This window comes from Heptranchias perlo, chromosome 5 (genome assembly GCF_035084215.1).
Source record: "Heptranchias perlo isolate sHepPer1 chromosome 5, sHepPer1.hap1, whole genome shotgun sequence".
NCBI lineage: Eukaryota > Metazoa > Chordata > Chondrichthyes > Hexanchiformes > Hexanchidae > Heptranchias > Heptranchias perlo.
This window is the reverse complement of record NC_090329.1, coordinates 65867645-65887573: the sequence shown is the minus strand read 5'-3', so window position 1 is coordinate 65887573 and position 19929 is coordinate 65867645. Positions and strand designations below refer to the sequence as shown.

General features: G+C 41.5%; 1 protein-coding gene across 3 annotated transcripts in view; it reads left to right on the top strand.

Annotated features, from left to right (window-relative positions):
• cd2ap (CD2-associated protein) overlaps positions 1-19929 on the top strand; it is a 185079-nt gene that overhangs the window by 125019 nt on the left and 40131 nt on the right. For 2 of the 3 annotated variants that reach the window (XM_067984523.1, XM_067984521.1), the window contains exons 8-13: positions 179-273; positions 2041-2139; positions 3165-3221; positions 8185-8259; positions 8986-9022; positions 11673-11771. In XM_067984523.1, coding sequence (XP_067840624.1) covers positions 179-273; positions 2041-2139; positions 3165-3221; positions 8185-8259; positions 8986-9022; positions 11673-11771 — 462 coding nt within the window. The remainder of the gene's footprint in view (positions 1-178; positions 274-2040; positions 2140-3164; positions 3222-8184; positions 8260-8985; positions 9023-11672; positions 11772-19929) is intronic. The other variant, XM_067984522.1, reaches the window with a different exon arrangement.

Here is a 19929-nt window from a genome sequence, read left to right as displayed (position 1 = left end):
ATATGCATCAACAATATCCCTTTTTGATCCTGGGACTAAACATGTCTTAAGTTTTTAGAAAATAAACACAAGTTAGTTGAACTATATAAAGTATGGTATTTTCTTATTCATTAAGTTTTAAGCATATATATTTAGTTGCATAAACATTCCCTTCTTATTCAGTTCACTTTCATTTTAGTTCAGGAGTATTGCAAAGCAGTCTTTGCATATGAAGCAACCAATTCTGATGAACTTAGCATTAAGGAAGGAGATCATATTCTGCTGACAAGTAAGGTAAGATTTCCCTTGGATAAAAAAGATAAGTTGTGAGTTTCGAATCATTTCTTACAAAAAAAAATCTCCATCACTTGAGGGCTAAAAATATACCTGTCAATCGTCTTGTTATCCTTATTCTATAGCACTATACATCTGCCCTTACTTGGATAATTGGCTCATTGGAGTCACTTTCCCACACACAGATATCAATTAAACTTTTTGGATTGATCAGGGGAGATTGGGCTTCTTCATAAATTGAACAAAGTCTGAGCTGCAGCATCCGCTAAACTGTTCTGTTCTATTATACTGCTTGATGACAGATCAGTGTACGTCAAAATAATTACTCTTGATGGCCATGTTTCTTTACTGACTTCTAAATAGTAATTTTTGATGGAGACCCTTCTGCAGGAATATCATTCTGTTGGTATCTGAGATTCAGTCTGTAGAAAACAACACCTTTTAAATTACTATCTGTGAAGCTGGTGTGGTATTGAAAACATAAGAACATAAGACATAGGAGCAGGAGTAGGCCAATCGGCCCCTCGAGCCTGCTCCGCCTTTCAATAAGATCATGGCTGATCTGATCCTAACCTCAAATCTAAATTCATGTCCAATTTCCTGCCCGCTCCCCGTAACCCCTAATTCCCTTTGCTTCTAGGAAACTGTCTATTTCTGTTTTAAATTTATTTAATGATGTAGCTTCCACAGCTTCCTGGGGCAGCAAATTCCACAGACCTACTACCCTCTGAGTGAAGAAGTTTTCCCTCATCTCATGTTTTGAAACAGCAGCCCCTTATTCTAAGATTATGCCCCCTAGTTCTAGTTTCACCCATCCTTGGGAACATCCTTACCGCATCCACTCGATCAAGCCCCTTCACAATCTTATGTTTCAATAAGATAATAACTTGCTCTCCGATTTTTCCTGCCAAAGTGCATAACCTCACATTTTCCAATATTGTATTGCATCTGCCAAATCTCCGCCCACTCACCCAGCCTGTCTATATCCCCTTGTAGGTTTTTTATGTCCTCCTCACTCTCTACTTTCCCTCCCATCTTTGTATCATCTGCAAATTTTGATATGTTACACTCGGTCCCCTCCTCCAAATCGTTAATATAGATTGTAAAGAGTTGGGGACCCAGCACCGACCCCTGCGGAACACCGCTGGTTACTGGTTGCCAGTCCGAGAATGAACCATTTATCCCAACTCTCTGCTTCCTGTTAGATAACCAATCCTCCACCCATGCCAGAATATTACCCCCAATCCAGTGATTCTTTATCTTGAGCAATAATCTTTTATGTGGCACCTTGTCGAATGCCTTCTGGAAGTCCAAATACACTATGTCCACTGGTTCCCCTTTATCCACCCTGTACGTTATGTCCTCAAAGAACTCAAGCAAATTTGTCAGACATGACTTCCCCTTCATAAAGCCGACGATTGACGATTAAATTATGTTTATCCAAATGTTCCGCTACTGTCTCCTTAATAATAGACTCCAAAATTTTACCCACCACAGATGTTAGGCTAACTGGTCTATAATTTCCAGCCTTCTGCCTACTACCCTTTTTAAATAAGGGTGTTACATTAGCTTTAAGTTGACTTTTAAATTGCTTCTAGACTTTGGCTTCTGTAAACTGACTTTAAAGATTAAGACCAGTTGATCCTGTAGCAGCAGCTTGATGCTTTTTAAAAGTTCAGTAACATGTATTTAAAAAAGGAACTTGGCAAATACTATTGTTTGAATCTTATTAAAAGTTGAAAATTCTCTCTCATTTCTTTGTTGTAGGATACAGGCGATAGGGGATGGTGGAAAGGAGAACTAAATGGCAAGCAAGGGGTCTTCCCAGACAACTTTGTGGTCGTGGTTTCGGAAACTGAAAGAGAGGTACGTTTGTGTTGAGGAAGATTAAGCCCTGGCAGAACCCTCTGCCATATTATTGTTTTGTATCATAAAGTGGTTTTAAATTTATAGCATTATGCTGTTAGTTTTCAATGGTGGCATTTCTTAGTATATTTTGATGTTCTTTAAACGGCCTCAACCATATCTCTTATCTATTTTGTAGGTACAGTTTTCCACCATTATTGACATTCTGAGCTATAGTTCACTTTGAGCAAAAGGGAGGTAGCATTTCCTGACATTCTAGTAGTGGAAACTGGAGGAAGAGTTGCTAATTAATGTGGAAATTTAGAAGGAAAGATAAATTAGGGATCAGTTTTGAGGACTTGGAGGCCAATTTAATCAGTCAGGAGAGGATACGTTGAGGGAGATTGTGGGTATAGTGTGAGGAAAGGGAGTGTTTGGAGCAAGGAGGTGAAAGCAGAAGTATAGATATGGGGGAAAATTATATTCCTGTACTAATACTGGTTAGAATTTTGTGACTCCTGTTACTGTCTCTTGTATGTGTAAATATGTTGCTGAAGCAGGTAATTTTTGAATCCTGAGCTTTTAATTGGGAAACAAAAATTAGACTGTGATGCCAGTAGTGTGAACATGTAAAAACTATTTACATGCTCTTTAGGCAAGTGCTCAGCAAAAATGTTAACACCGAGTTATGGGGTAAGTGGGAGAGCAAAAATTCTGGAGAAACAGAATAATTCTTCCCAATATGTTTCTAGTTATTTTATGTCACAAGTGTCAATTGTTTGATTATTTGTTTGCTTTGGGACCATTTATTTAGAAGTTTACGTTTCCCATGAAGATTTTTCTTAAGCTTTTTTGAAAAATAAACAATCGATTTCTGACCGCCCCCCCACCACCCATTCCCAAGGCTAATTGTAGTTTAGTGATGTAGCTAAGTACTTTTTCAAATTTTTTTTTAAAGAGGATTATTATAGCCATTTCCTGCACAAACTTATTTTATCTTAATTACTACTACAACAAAAACTAAAACATATTTGATTTTTATACAGGTTATTGCTGCTCCAAAAACTCCTGCAAAATTACCTCCAAAACCAGAGCCTGATGATGTAAGTCACCTTTGGGGAGAAAGACATTCTCTGCTGTATTGTTGGATATTTCTCTATGACTTTAGTATATTGGTTGTAGTTTGTTACAGAAAGTGTTTTTAAAGGAGCTAACTATTGTAGCACAACCAAGCTTTAGAAAGCACAGTACCTCTGTTCTAAAACAAGTATTAAAATTATTTTTTGCAAGTGTTTGATCTCAGAAGAAAACATGGGGGAATGGATGATTTTTTTTCTAATGAACAGGAAAGCACAGTCTGCATTGGATTTTATTGTAGCACTAGGCAAATGGTCTGGAGTAGTAGGGTATTATTCAGTGGTGGTCTCTTGTACTGGTATCTTCAAAAAAAAAAATTACACAAAGTTTTTGTCTATGAAATCCCTTACCCACTGTACATTCAGTGACTATCACCAAGAGTGGCTCGGTAGCACCACTGCTGACCAAGCCGGCCGAGTCCTGAAGGATATAGCTGCCAGACTGGGCCTGCGGCAGGTGGTGAGCGAACCAACACTAGGGAAAAACCTACTTGACCTCGTCCTCACCAACCTACCTGTCGCGGATGCATCTGTCCATGACAGTATTGGTAGGAGTGGCTACCGCACAGTCCTTGAGGAGACGAAGTCCTGTCTTTGCACTGAGGCCACCATCCAATGTGTTGTGTGGCCTTATCACTGCTAAATGGGATAGATTCAGAACAGATCTAACAGCTCAAAACTGGGCATCTGTGAGGCGCTGTGGGCCATTAGCAGCAGCAGAATTGTATTGCAACACAATCTGTAACCTCATGGCCCGGCATATTCCTCACTCTACCATTACCAACAAGCTAGGGGATCAACCCTAGTTCAATGAGGAGTGTAGAAGAGCATGCCAGGAGCAGCACCAGGCGTACCTAAAAATGAGGTGCCAACCTGGTGAAGTTACAACACAGGACTACATCCATGCTAAACAGCAACATTCTATAGACAGAGCTAAGCGATTCCACAACCAACGGATCAGATCAAAGCTCTGCAGTCCTGCCACATCCAGTCGTGAATGGTGGTGGACAATTAAACAACTAACGGGAGGAGGAGGCTCTGTGAACATCCCCATCCTCAATGATGGCAGAGTCCTGCATGTGAGTGCAATAGACGAGGCTGAAGCGTTTGCAACCATCTTCAGCCAGAAGTGCCAAGTGGATGATCCATCTCTGCCTCCTCCCAATATCCCCACCATCATAGAAGCCAGTCTTCAGCCAATTCGATTCACTCCATGTGATATCAAGAAACGGCTGCGTGCACTGGATACAGCAAAGGCTATGGGCCCCGAATACATCCCGGCTGTAGTGCTGAAGACTAGCCGCGCCTCTAGCCAAGCGTTCCAGTGCAGCTACAACACTGGCATCTACCCGACAATGTGGAAAATTGCCAGGTATGTCCTGTCCACAAAAAGCAGGACAAATCCAATCCGGCCAATTATCACCCCATCAGTCTACTCTCAATCATCAGCAAAGTGATGGAAGGTGTAGTTGACAGTGCTATCAAGCGGCACTTAATCACCAATAGCCTGCTCACCGATGCTCAGTTTGGGTTCTGCCAGGACCACGTGGCTCCAGACCTCATTACAGCCTTGGTCCAAACATGGACAAAAGAGCTGAATTCCAGAGGTGAGGTGAGAGTGACTGCCCTTGACATCAAGGCAGCATTTGACTGAGTGTGGCACCAAGGAGCCCTAGTAAAATTGAAGTCTATGGGAATCAGGGGGAAAACTCTCCAGTGGTTGGAGTCATACCTAGCACAAAGAAAGATGGTGGTGTTTTTTGGAGGCCAATCATCTCAGCCCCAGGACATTGCTGCAGGAGTTTGCCAGGGCAGTGTCCTAGGCCCAACCATCTTCAGCTGCTTCATCAATGACCTTCCCTCCATCATAAGATCAGAAATGGGAATGTTCGCTGATGATTGCAGTGTTCCGTTCCATTCGCAACCCCTCAGATAATGAAGCAGTCCGTGCCCGCATGCAGCAAGACCTGGACAACATCCAGGCTTGGGTTGATAAGTGGCAAGTAACATTCACGCCAGACAAGTGCCAGGCAATGACCATCTCCAACAAGAGAGAGTCTAACCACCTCCCCTTGACATTCAATGGCATTACCATCGCCAAATCCCCCACCATCAACATCCTGGGGGTCACCCTTGCCTAGAAACTTAACTGGACCAACCATATAAATACTGTGGCTACAAGAGCAGGTCAGAGGCTGGGTATTTTGCAGCGAGTGACTCACCTCCTGACTCCCCAGAGCCTTTCCACCATCTACAAGGCACAAGTCAGGAATGTGATAGAATACTCTCCACTTGCCTGGATGAGTGCAGCTCCAACAACACTCGAAGCTCAACACCATCCAGGACAAAGCAGCTTGCTTGATTGGCACCCCATCCACCACCCTAAACATTCACTCCCTTCACTGGCGCACCGTGGCTGCAGTGAGTACCATCTACAGGATGCACTGCAGCAATTCGCCAAGGCTTCTTCGACAGCACCTCCCAAACCCGTGACCTCTACCACCTAGAAGGACAAGAGCAGCAGGTACATGGGAACACCACCACCTGCACATTTTCCTCCAAGACACACACCATCCTGACTTGGAAATATATCGCTGTTTCTTCATCGTGGCTGGAACTCCCTACCTAACAGCACTGTGGGAGAACCTTCACCACATGGACTACATTGGTTCAAGGCGGCAGCTCACCACCCCCTTCTCGAGGGCAATTAGGGATGGGTAATAAATGCTGGCCTTGCCAGCGATGCCCACATCCCATGAACGAATATAAAAAAAAAATATATCGAGCACCAGTGAGACATCCAGTCAGGATGCAAATTTGTTTTTTTTAAGTGTCCACAACACCTGGATGTTTATTTCCTATTTAGACACAATGACATAGTAAATACAAAAGTTTTGTGTTTTGGTTGCTACTTGTTGTGTTCTACGTTGCACAGAATGGGAAATGGATAAGTTTAATATTGTTGCCATGGTTAGCAGAGCAAGAAAGTTCAGAGTTGTGATGGGTAAATTTAGGAAACATCAGGAGCACTTTCTTTTGCACATGGGTCATTAAGAACTGTAATGAGTTACCAGGAAAAGTGGTTGTTGCCAAGATACAGGACTCATTTAAGAAACTAGATGTTATAGAGAAGAAAGAACAAACAAACTAATATTTGTATAGTGCCCTACCACATCCTCGGGATGTCCCAAAGTGATTTAAAACCAATGAGTTGGTCATTATTCTTATGCATGCAAATGCAGCAGCTGATCTTTACATAGCGATGTCCCACAAAGAGCAAATTATTTAATGATCAGATAACCTGTTACCAGAAAGATGGTTAGATTGGTATTTTGGCAGGATGAGATCAAGTGGACTTGGCCTTCTCCATCCAAACCTATCTTTTGCACTCTGAGAATCCTCTGGCTCTCTGCTTTTGTTACTTACCCAGCATGACTATTAGTGCTGAAATGCTCTTCCCTATTGCCATACTTCCTACATATTGTGTGTATCATATGAAAAATGGAGAAAGGTTGAAGCAAAATACTAAGTTACATTGGTCTTAAACATGTTTCATCTAACTTGCAGATTTGCCTTTCATAAACAAATGTACCTTGAAGTCCAACATCACAGAAAATGTAGGAAAATTAATTTCAGAACTGAAAATATGTTGCAGTGTATTGATGATGCAAGATTCATTTGCCAATTGGGGACAGATTTCATTTGTGTGCTATATATGTTCTAGCTATAAATACATTCCAACATCAATGGCTTTCTGATTTTGTTGCACATAGTGGACAGCGGAAATATTCCCTCATGGTATGTGTCTATAGTATTCACCATCAGAGAATAACAGAAAATGGATTGATGATAAAGCCCTTTTATTATTACCTTATTGCCCCCCTGCTTTTGTATTCTATTCCTGTAGGAATGAACCCCAGTACTTTACACTGTTAATGGCCTTATCAACTTCCGTTGCTACTTTATGATTTATGTGTCTGAATCCTCAGATCTCTTTGCTCCTATACCCCATTTAGTTTCGTACCTTCCAGGGAATAAGTGGCCTCCTTATTCCTCCTACCAAAATGAACCATCTTATAATTCACTATGTTGAATTTCAATTGCCATTTATCTGCCCATTCTGCAAGTCTGTTTGTCTTCCTGTATTTTGGTGCAGTCCTCCACATTATTAACTATACCCCCAAATTTGCTATCATCTGTAAATTTTGACATCATACCTCGAATTTATGAGTCCAAATAATTTATGTATATGGTGAACAACAGTGGTCCTTGCATTGATTTCCATTTCCCACTTTCTACCAGCCTGAGAAACTTCCTTTAACTCCTATTGTCTTTTCTGTTTTGTAGCCATCTTTCAAGCCATTCTGCTACATGGCTCCTGACTGTACTGACTGTGACCTTATTTATTGGCAAATCTTTTCAGGTTTGCTAATAAAGGCAATGGCAAACCTGTATTATGTTTTGTCACCATTGTGTAGGATAAGTGTTCCAACAGTCTGTATATGCAAACGTTTATATTAATTGGATCGATAATCATATTTAAAATTAAAGACTGGTGGTTCAATGGGATTATTTTAGTTTTATTTGTCTTTTGAGATGCCTTTTGAGTTTTGTTCAAGGTTTCATTGGGGCTTGAAGTTATTGGTGACCAATAAGAGATGCATCCTAGAATTTATTTAATACTATGATGAAACTCATTTGAATAATTCAAATTTAACTTTCACCTTCAAGGGGCTGATTTTTAAGTCTGTCTTGATTGTGTCAGATTTTTATTTTTGCATCCTATCTACAATTGCTAAATTTGTCGGGCTGGAACTTGCTGCCATCGGCGTGGCAAGGCTCTCCTCACATCCTGCGGATTTAAAAAGTACGAATGTACTTACAACGTAGGCCACGATGTTAATTTGCTGAATTTTGAAATCTTCTCCAGTGGTGCACTCCAAGATCAGCGCAGGTCATGTGCGCATGCAAAGTCTGTGGGAATGCAAGCCCCACCCACGAGCAGGCAAGTTAAACTCATTGATTTAAAGTGACATTCCCTATGTTAGTCTAAATAAAAATTTAACTTACTTTATTATAAAAATGCAAGAAAATGATTTAATATAATGAAACAGGTTAAAAGTTTTTTAAAAATGTCAATTTTTTTAATGTCAAAAATTTAAAATAAGAATAATTAGACATTCCACATTTTGAAAATTTAATTTTTTTTGTTGTTTTGCAGTCACTTTAAGTCACCGCGCTTTTAAAAAGTAGTGTAGGGCTGGTATTTTCATGGCGTAAGTATCTTCGGTCCAGCTGGGCAGTTGGGTAAGTTTACGATTGTTTGGTGATTGTATTGATTGTAGCGTAGGTGGCCTTTTAATTTGGAACTGTCAAAATGCCGTTGAACCAATTCGCAATTTCTGGGTTTTACTGCGCATGTGCGCATTCATGAACTTGCTGACATGGATTCGACGGCAGTTGGGATGGACGCCAATACGGAGCGGTGACCAGGGTAAGTAATTTCTGGTCCCTTATGTTCTGTGGTATGTTTTTCAGCTGTTCACATGAAAATATTTTACAGGCAAGTTGATGATGCAGTATCTTGGGATTTAGTACAAAAATAGCTAATGAGTTCAAAGGAGTGAAGTCACATCATGACTGTTGACACATTAGTACTACATGATCTCATTTAGATCAGACAATTCCTTTAGTCATTGTTTAAGCTCCAGTTTCTTGTTTCTTTTCGCAGAAACCAAAAAAGCCACTGCCACCAATGAAAGTCCAAGGTATGTTATACTCACCAACTGTTGAAATATTGCCCTGTTATAACAGTGTGTTAGAATACATTTCTCGCTTTGTATGCATTAAAGCCAATCACTTTTAAGTTAACCTATGAATAGCAAAAAGGCTATTGGATCAATAAGTCTATCTTTTTGTGATGGCTAATAATCCCACCATATTCGCCATAACCTTCAATCTCCTTTCTTTCTCTATTTAACTGGCTCAATGTTCCTGCGGTCAAACTGCTACAGTGTACCATGAATCCATACAGGCCAGAAAGTCCCAGTTCAGTTTCTAGTCCCAGTGCTGAGTTAGCTAATCACAGCTGGGCCAACAGTTGGGCTCTCTGACTGTACAGGCTACCTGTTCCTACACCTACCTAGTGACCCTAGCTGGAAGCTTATCGTATACGGATGCTAGATGAAAACAAGTTTGGACTCTCGGGGGAAGGGTGAATTCAACCTACTAATGTTTCTTATTAGCTTTATATTTCAATCCAGTATATAAATGATTATGGCTGCCTTCTTCCTTTGTGTCTGCTGCCCTGAAAAGATTTAAATCAGAAAAATTTCTGCAGGGAAAGCGAAGAACTTGCATTTCTGTAGCACTTTTCATGATCTCAGCCTGTCCAAAAATCCTTCAGTCAATGAAGTACTTGTAGTCACAGTGTCATCACTATTGTAATATAGGGAAACGTAGCGGCCACAGCAAGGCCCCCAAACAGCAATAAATAAATTACCAGATAATCTGTGTTGGTTGAGAGATAAATATTGGCCGGGACACCGGAGAAACTCCCCCGCTCTTGTGGAAAACCCACAACCTTCTGACTCAGGTGAGAGTTCTACCAATTCAGCCATGGCTGATACCATTAAAGCTTCATATAGCAGGGAAATTCTTTGACACGTTTTTGCCAAGAAAAGGAGAGCAGGGTGTTAGAGATCGAAAGGAAAGCATCTGATCTCTCTTCCCTGGAGGAGCATGATCAAGCATTGCCAACTCAGTACAGTGGTAAATTGCTGATGTAAACCCATGCTACTCTGCAGTTCCATGTATTGAGGCTTGAACATGCTGCGCCATCCAAGGGGAATAACAATAATTTTTTTTTTCTCCCAAATATCTAAATTCATTGGTTGAAATGTTGTCCTCTGCTGTGCTACATTCTGTGATGTTCATATAACCGAATGCCGTGCTTGGTTACTGTGATTTAATTGCGAAAAATAAATATGGATAATAGTGTCACCTCTCTATCAACTTTGCCCTCCAATGACGGTGCACACTCTTTTTTTTCTCCTGTTTTGTTTCTTCACAGTTCTTTTGATAGAACAAAACAGGTGACCCAGGACACCACAGGTGATGCTCTTGGCCAACTGTGCCGAGGTAGTCATGTAGCACAGCAGAGGACAACATTTCAACCAATGAATTTAGATATTTGGGGGGTAGAAAAAGTGAGACATTGTTATTCCCCTTGGATGGTGCAGCATGTTCAAGCCTCAATGCGTGGAACTGCAGAGTATCATGGGTTTATCATTTTCTCTTCCTATTTAACCTTTATAGGGAGATGGCGTGGACCAATGTTCCCCTACACTGGTAGTCAAGCAGTTGGGCTTAAAATTTTTAAGCTCTTGCCTGAATAGCACTTTAAGTGCAGTCGGTATCTGTAGAAAACAACTTTATTTTTTGAACTTATGTTGTATTATCAACTGTAGTCTAGCCCATGTCAAAGGAACTAGATGGTTACTTAAGTGCAAAAAAGTAATTTTTTAAAAATGACATAATATCTAAACTTATGGCTAAATCATTGTGCAATGCAATTGTATAATTTGCAATTGAAAATAAAAGCAAGACATCTATACACAAACCTCATTTCAGAGGCTGTATTTTAGATACATTTGTTAAAATGTGATTTTATGATTTGACAACATTATCTTGTTAAAAAGAGTCACCGGTTAGGGGTGTACATGTGAAAAATATCAGTAGTTTAACAGATTAACTACCTCACTCAACGGAAGTTTTGTTTTGAAATCCAATCCATTAAAGAAATTTTAAATTGTGAAGGTAACTGGGACTGTTAACTGATACTGGTTTGCAAGGTAAGGATAACCTTTACTCTGCACCACTGGTTCCTGTTTCAGGATATCAATCTCCACTTACTTGCGAAAGTCTTAACAGTAGCATTTGAAATCTTATTTTGGTTTGAATGATACTTTTGAATTAACTTCAAAAACATAAAATTTACTTGTGGCTATGTAATTTTAAGATTAAATCAAAAGTAGTTCAACAGAGATTGTCAAGATGGCTGCCCTTTGGCATTTTGAGCGTGAGGATTAATTTGGTGCCGATGCTGTTTCTATTTTACAGATTTTTGTACATAGTCAGTAAAATATGTCTGATTTACTGTTTAAACTGTACTGTGGAATGGAATGCAGTTAATGTTTCTAACTCTGTTTACTTTTTGAAATTCCTGCCCCTTTATTCTCATTGGCCAATGTGTGTATTTAGGTATAACACAGGAAGCTAGTACTTACTGCACAGAGACCACACAGTTTTTTAAAAAAAAACTCTGATAAGCGTTAATGTAATTTAATTACTGAAAGCCACTTTCGTTGAAGAAGCCTGAATGGAAAAACACCGTTTATGAAATGTTGCATCTTCCAGCTTCAAAACCTGAACCTCCATCAGCTGAAAAGAAGCTTGAATTTAAAAAGGTTCATCCCGACAAAATTGACTCTCTTCCTTCAAGGACTGAAGAAAAAGGTGAGGTTTACATTCCTATTCTATGGAGGGCACATATCTTGACTAGAAACTGAATACTTGATTTGTGTCTGTGTAAAATGTGATGTAGCCAAGAATTAAATAAATAAGTGAAATGGACTGTTGTAATTGGTATCTGTTCTAATATTCCAGACACTTTTGATTTAAGTAGTAGAGGTTCTTAATCTACCTTTCTTTTGAGTACTGCAGAAAATGAGTGCCTTACCAGTCAGTTTGGAACTAAATTGCCATAGAATTCATTGTTTTCGCCCTCTGCTATCTAACATTGGTTTTTAGTTTACCAAATGAATGTTGATTTATTATGCATGTCTGAATGAATCTGGTGTAAATTATTTGAGCACTCCAAATTGCGCTGAATCAAGTTAGTCTTGAACGACATTGAGAGTGGACATTTTATCCCACATGCATAAAAGAAATAGCAGCTGCTGCTGTTGACTTGGTCCTGTTTTCCACTGTGCTTCCCAAAACTAATACCTTTTCAAGGACCCACACCTTCAAATGTATATCCACTTCTCTTTTTTCCGCACTGTTACATTCCTCTGCATAAAGTAGTTAAATCTAAACTGTGCATCTTCTAAGCTTGAGCCCATTTCTCCTGGTTCTAGAGGTTGCCATAATATCAAACATATTATTGGATTCAATTTGCTCATTCCCTTAAGAACCTTTAGTATGTGAAAAAAATCATGAATTGTATTCAATTCATTGGTACTGTGTATTGTCAAAAAAATGCAGAAATTAATCTTATTTCTATTTGGCAATATATAAATCATTGTTGAATAACAGTGGAGCTTACTGTCCCAGGAGATGGTATGCAGCTGATAAATCTACATTGTTCTAGTTACTAATATTTAAACAATGACTAGTGAGCTGCAGGCATTCGGTAGAAACCATATTTTCTGCTTGAATTGGTTGCACATTTTTCAATGGTCTAATCTAATATAAGATAATGAGTGTGACACGTACGGCGATGCAGTATCAAAAGGCTGGTGGTAAACCCAGAGAAGTGAAGGAAGTAATGTTGTTGATATAATTATGCACTCTGCCATGAATCTGGCCAGGAAGTGGTTTTGGCAGTACAGCATAATTTTCTGGGGTTTTTTCTCAAGTGGGTCAGAGCTTGAATGCTACTTTTACTGTAAGCTCTTGAAAAACTGTTGTTCTGAAAGAGGACAGATAGGACAGGATTGTATAAAACATTAAAGCTTTTTTGCCCATTTTATCATGTTGCAGTTTGTATTTACTAAAAACCATTTTTGTGCTTTGCCTAGCAACTGAATATGGCTGTTTTGTGGTATTAAATGGTCCACATTTGGTTTTCCTGACAGTCCAGAGTCAAATGAGAGTGACAGTTTCACCATATTTAATTGTAAATGCTAGTTCCCAACACAGAGCACCCAGTACCTAAGAACTAAATTGGACTTCATTCATAGTCTCAATCAGTTCATCAGGAAACCCAGTTTGAGAAAGGAAAATGTCAGACTGGTACAATAGAACTTGTTCTTCATTGAGCTTTGTTGAAGTAGCTTTACCCTGCGTTTGGGAATTCTTGACATTGAATGCAAAAACAAAATAACAAAATGTTCCATTTCCCATCACTTAACTTCTTGATTCCAGGTTGTCTTGAAGCAAGTATATTTTCTTAAAGCAAATTGTGAGTGGAAGTAGAAACCTTTTCACTGCTGATCTGTATGTCTGACTATTTTTGGATAGTACTTTTATTAAGATCAAACAGTTCTATTTTCTGAAATCATTCCATGGATATTGTGAGGCCAGGGGATCATATCCATTTTCAGGATATCCAGGACCACTGGTGCTCCACGAATCTGCAGCAGAAGTTTATGCACAATTTGTAATTTTTTTTTCTTTTTTTCACATGGTCACCCCCGTTGTTTCTGACCTAATGCTTGGTGCACCAATACCCAATGTTTTGATTCTGACTGGTGTCTGCTGACACCAATTTAATCCCCATTGATTTTCTGCTATTTATCCCCAAGAATTTCACAATTTGTACACTACACCTGCAAGTGAAGTGTGGAAGGTGTGAAGCTGAATGGAGATTCAGAACATCATGTTACCTACTGCTTAATACCTAGCTGTTCCATCAGACTAGGTTTAAAAAAAGAGACAAAGCATTGTTAATTGACACCTATTATTGGAGATTTAGAGGCTTATACAGTAAACTGCTTTTAACCAACTTAAAATGCATGATTTTTCTCAGCACAAGCCACAAGTGTAGCAGTGTCTTTTTAAAAAAAAATTGAGATGGATCTATCTTCACAATTTAGAAAAGTCTAGGCTCAACAGCTGAAATATTCATCCCTACCCTCAAAAAAAAAAAAAAAAATTTGTATATCTAATAGCAACATAGGAATATTGGGAACAGGAGTAGGTCATTCAGTTAGATCATGGCTGACCTGTACTCCATTTACCCGCCTTTGCTCCATATCCCTTGATACCCTTACTCAACAAAATTCTATCAATCTCAGTCTTGAAAGCTTCAATTGCCCCAGCATTCTTTTTTATTCGTTCATGGGATGTGGGCGTCGCTGGCGAGGCCAGCATTTATTGCCCATCCCTAATTGCCCTTGAGAAGGTGGTGGTGAGCTGCCTTCTTGAACCGCTGCAGTCCGTGTGGTGAAGGTTCTCCCACAGTGCTGTTAGGAAGGGAGTTCCAGGATTTTGACCCAGCGACGATGAAGGAACGAAGATATATTTCCGAATAGGGATGGTGTGTGACATGGAGGGGAACGTGCAGGTGGTAGTGTTCCCATGTGCCTGCTGCTCTTGTCCTTCTAGGTGGTAGAGGTCACGTGTTTGGGAGGTGCTGTCGAAGAAGCCGTGGCGAGTTGCTGCAGTGCATCCTGTGGATGGTACGCACTGCAGCCACTGTGCGCCGGTGGTGAAGGGAGTGAATGTTTATGGTGGTGGATGGGGTGCCAATCAAGCGGGCTGCTTTGTCCTGGATGGTGTCGAGCTTGTTGAGTGTTGTTGGAGCTGCACTCATCCAGGCAAGTGGAGAGTATTCAATCACACTCCTGACTTGTGCCTTGTAGATGGTGGAAAGGCTTTGGGGAGTCAGGAGGTGAGTCACTTGCCTCAGAATACCCAGCCTCTGACCTGCTCTTGTAGCCACAGTATTTATACGGCTGGTCCAGTTATGTTTCTGGTCAATGGTGACCCCCAGGTGGGGGGTTCGGCGATGTTAATGCCGTTGAATGTCAAGGGGAGGAGGTTAGACTCTCTCTTGTTGGAGATGGTCATTGCCTAGCACTTGTCTGGCGCGAATGTTACTTGCCACTTATCAGCCCAAGCCTGGATGTTGTCCAGGTCTTGCTGTATGCGGGCTCGGACTGCTTCATTATTTGAGGGGTTGTGAATGGAACTGAACACTGTGCAATCATCAGCAAACATCCCCATTGATGAAGCAGCTGAAGATGGTTGGGCCTAGGACATTGCCCTGAGGAACTCCTGCAGCCATGTCCTGGGGCTGAGATGATTGGCCTCCAGCAACCACTACCATCTTCCTTTGTGCTAGGTATGACTCCAACCGCTGGAGAGTTTTCCCCCGATTCCAATTGACTGACTTCAATTTCTATACTCCCTGTGCCACGGGCTAGTGAGTATAGAAATAGGAGGATAGAACAGATGAATGCGTGGCTAAAGAGTTGGTGCAGGAGGGAGGGTTTCAGTTTCCTGGATCGTTGGGCCTGCTTCTGGGGAAGGTGGGACTTGTACAAGTCGGACGGGTTGCACCTGAACCAGAGCGGGACAAATATCCTTGCGGGGAGGTTTGCTAGCACTGTTGGGGGGGGTTTAAACTAACTTGGCAGGGGGATGGGATACAGAGTGGAGCTACAATAGGGGGTGATGTGCAGCCAAATATAGAGAAAAAAACAAGTCAGCTTGGAAGACAGGGCAAATATGTGAGGGCAAGGCTGGATGGCATCTATTTTAATGCAAGGAGTCTTGCGAATAAGGTGGACGAACTGAAGGTGTTGATAAACACATGGGAGTATGATATTGTTGCTGTCACAGAGACATGGTTGAGGGAGGGGCAAGACTGGCAGCTCAATATTCCGGGGTACAGAATCTTCAGGCGAGACAGAGGGGGAGGTATAAGAGGAGGGGGGGTCGCAATATTAATTAAAGAATCAATTACTGCCATAAGGAGGGATGATATATTAGCAGGTTCCTCTAATGAGGCCATATGGGTGGAGCTTAAAAACAAAAAGGGGGCAAGCACTTTGATGGGAGTGTACTATAGGCCCCCAAACAGTCAGGGGGAGATAGAGGAACAGGCAAATCTCAGAAAATTGTGCAAATAATAGGGTAATAATAGTGGGGGATTTCAACTTCCCCAATATTAACTGGGATACTCAGAGTGTAAAAGGCTTAGAGGGTACAAAATTCTTAACGTGCATCCAGGAGAGCTTTTTGAGCCAGCATGTAGAAAGTCCTACAAGAGAGGGGGCGGTACTGGACCTAATTCTAGGGAATGTGGCCGGCCAAGTGGAAGAAGTGCTAGTAGGTGAGCACTTTGGTGAGAGTGACCATAATTCGGTGAGATTTAAGGTGGTCATGGAAAAGGACAGGGAGGGGCCGGAAATAAAGGTTCTAAATTGGGGGAAGGCCGATTTTAATAGGATAAGGCAGGATCTGGCCAAAATGGACTGGGATCAGCTGCTTGTAGGAAAATCCGCATCGGAGCAATGGGAGTCTTTCAGAAGGGAGATTGAGACCATACAATGGCAACATGTTCCCGTAAAGGTCAAGGGTGGTTCCAAGAACTCCAGGGAACCTTGGATGTCAGGGGATATACGAGAATGGATTAGGAAAAAAAGGAGGGCTTTTGGCAGATACAAAAGGCTAAAGACGGAGGAAGCCCTAGAGGAGTACAAAAAGTGCAGGGGGATATTTAAAAAAGAAATTAGGAGATCAAGGAGGGGCCATGAAATAACACTGGCGAGCAAAATAAAGGAAAATCCTAAGATGTTTTATAAGTATATTAAGGGTAAGAGGATGACTAGGGAAAAAATAGGGCCCATTAGGGACAAAAATGGCAATGTGTGTGTGGAGCCGGCAGATGTAGGAGGGGTTCTAAATGAATTTTTTGCATCTGTTTTCACTATGGAGAAGGACGATGTAGACATAGAAATACGGCAGGGGGACTGTGATATACTCGAACATATTAACATCGAGCGGGAGGAGGTATTGGCGGTTTTAGCAGGCCTAAAAATGAATAAATCCCCAGGCCCGGACGAAATGTATCCCAGGCTACTGTGTGAGGCAAAGGAGGAGATTGCGGGGGCTCTAACACATATATTCAGAACCTCTCTGGCCACAGGGGATGTGCCAGAGGACTGGAGAACCGCTAATGTAGTACCATTATTCAAGAAGGGGAGTAGGGAAAAACCGGGGAACTACAGGCCAGTGAGCCTAACATCAGTGGTAGGAAAATTATTGGAAAAAATTCTGAAGGACAAAATTAGTCTCCACTTGGAGAAGCAAGGATTAATCAGGGATAGTCAACATGGCTTTGTCAAGGGAAGATCATGTCTGACTAATTTGATTGAATTTTTTGAGGGGGTGACTAGGCGTGTGGATGAGGGTAACGCAGTGGATGTGGTATACATGGATTTCAGTAAGGCCTTCGATAAAGTCCCCCACAGGAGACTGGTCAAGAAGGTACGAGCCCATGGAATCCAGGGTGCCTTGGCACTTTGGATACAAAACTGGCTTAGTGGCAGAAGGCAGAGGGTGATGGTCGAAGGTTGTTTTTGTGACTGGAAGCCTGTGGCCAGTGGGGTACCACAGGGATCGGTGCTGGGTCCCTTGCTGTTTGTGGTCTACATTAATGACTTGGATATGAATGTAAAAGGTATGATCAGTAAGTTCGCTGATGATACAAAAATTGGTAGGGTGGTAAATAGCGAGGAGGATAGCCTCAGTCTGCAGGACGATATAGATGGGTTGGTCAGATGGGCGGAACAGTGGCAAATGGAATTTAACCCGGAAAAGTGCGAGGTGATGCACTTTGGAGGGACTAACAAGGCAAGGGAATACACAATGAATGGGAGGACCCTAGGCAAGACAGAGGGTCAGAGGGATCTTGGTGTGCAAGTTCACAGATCCCTGAAGGCTGCGGAACAGGTAGATAAGTTGGTAAAGAAGGCATATGGGATACTTGCCTTTATTAGCCGAGGCATAGAATATAAGAGCAAGGAGGTTATGATGGAGCTGTATAAAACACTGGTTAGGCCACAGCTGGAGTACTGTGTGCAGTTCTGGTCGCCACACTACAGGAAGGATGTGATCGCTTTGGAGAGGGTGCAGAGGAGATTCACCAGGATGTTACCAGGGCTGGAGCGCTTCAGCTATGAAGAGAGACTGGGAAGATTGGGTTTGTTTTCCTTGGAGCAGAGGAGGCTGAGGGGGGACATGATTGAGGTGTACAAAATTATGAGGGGCACAGATAGGATGGATACTAAGGAGCTTTTTCCTTTCGTTGAGGGTTCTATAACAAGGGGGCATAGATTCAAGGTAAAAGGCGGGAGGTTTAGAGGGGATTTGAGAGAGAACTTTTTCACCCAGAGGGTGGTTGGAGTCTGGAACTCACTGCCTGAAAGGGTTGTGGAGGCAGGAACCCTCACAACATTCAAGAAGCATTTGGATGAGCACTTGAAATGCCATAGCATACAAGGCTATGGACCAAATGCTGGAATATGGGATTAGAGTAGACAGGGCTTGATGGCCGGCGCGGACACGATGGGCCGAAGGGCCTCTATCCGTGCTGTATAACTCTATAACTCTATGACTCTATGGTTCCTTGGTGCCACAATCGGTCATATGCTGCCCTGATGTCAAGGGCAGTCACTCTCTCCTCACCTCTGGAATTCAGTTGTTTTGTCCATGTTTGGACCAAGGCTGTAATGAGGTCTGGCGGAACCCAAACTGAGCATCGGCGAGCAAGTTATTGGTGAGTAAGTGCTGCTTGATAGCACTGTCGACGACACCTTCCATCACTTTGTTGATGATTGAGAATAGACTGATGGGGTGGTAATTCAGCCTATTGGGGGAAGGGTATTCCAGATTTCTGCTACCCTTTGTGAAAAAAGCTTCCTGATTTTGCTCCTAAAATGCCTAGCTCTAATTTTAAGATTATATCCCCTATTTTTTTGATTCTTCTATCTACCCTATCAAATCCTTTTATCATTTTAAGCACCTCAATGAGATCACACCTCATTTTAAACACCTTGATCAAAACATGTCTCAATCTTCTATACTCAAGGGAATACAAACCAAGTTTATGCAACCTGTCCTCATAATTTAACCCTCTAAGCCCTGGTATCATTCTGGTGAATCTGCATTGCACCCCCTCCAAGGAAAATATATCCCTCCTGAGGTTAGATGCCCAAAATTGAATGCAGTACTCCAGATGGGGTCTGACCAAGGCTCTGTACAACTTCCTCCCCTTTGTATTCCAGCCCCTTGAGATAAAGACCAACATCCCATTAGCCTTTTTGATTGCTTTTTGTACCTGTCTACTTGCTTTAATGAATTGTGTACTTGGACTCCCAAATCTCTCTGCTCTCCAGTTCCTAGTTTCTCACCATTTAGAAAATATTCCAATTTATCTTTCTTTAGTCCAAAGCAGATGACCTCACAATTGTCCACATTGAACACTATTTGCAATAGTTTTGCCCACTTGCTTAATCTGTCGCAGTCCATTTGCAACTTCCTGCACCCATCTGCAATACTTACAACAATGCATTGGGAGGGACAGTTTGATACTGGTCACTGAAGTAGCGTTTAAAATAGTCCTTCCCCGTGCTTTGGATTTTGTTCTTTAAAATGCATGCCTTGTTTTTCCATTTGACCACACTTATGTCTATAATTTACTGATGGCCAATTATTTTGTGCATTGGTGCCGTACATAATATCTCAAGGAAGAGAAATAACATTTCATTTACGAGAGAAATGTGAAGGAAAAAATCATGCCTCTGATTGATCAAAGCAAAAATTTGTTGTGGTAGTTTTCAGTCGAGTGAAACATTCTGCAATCAATACCACAATGTGTGACATTCTCAGTTTTGCAAATGCTGAAGCATTGATCGTTTACCTTAACGCATTGGTTTTGCAC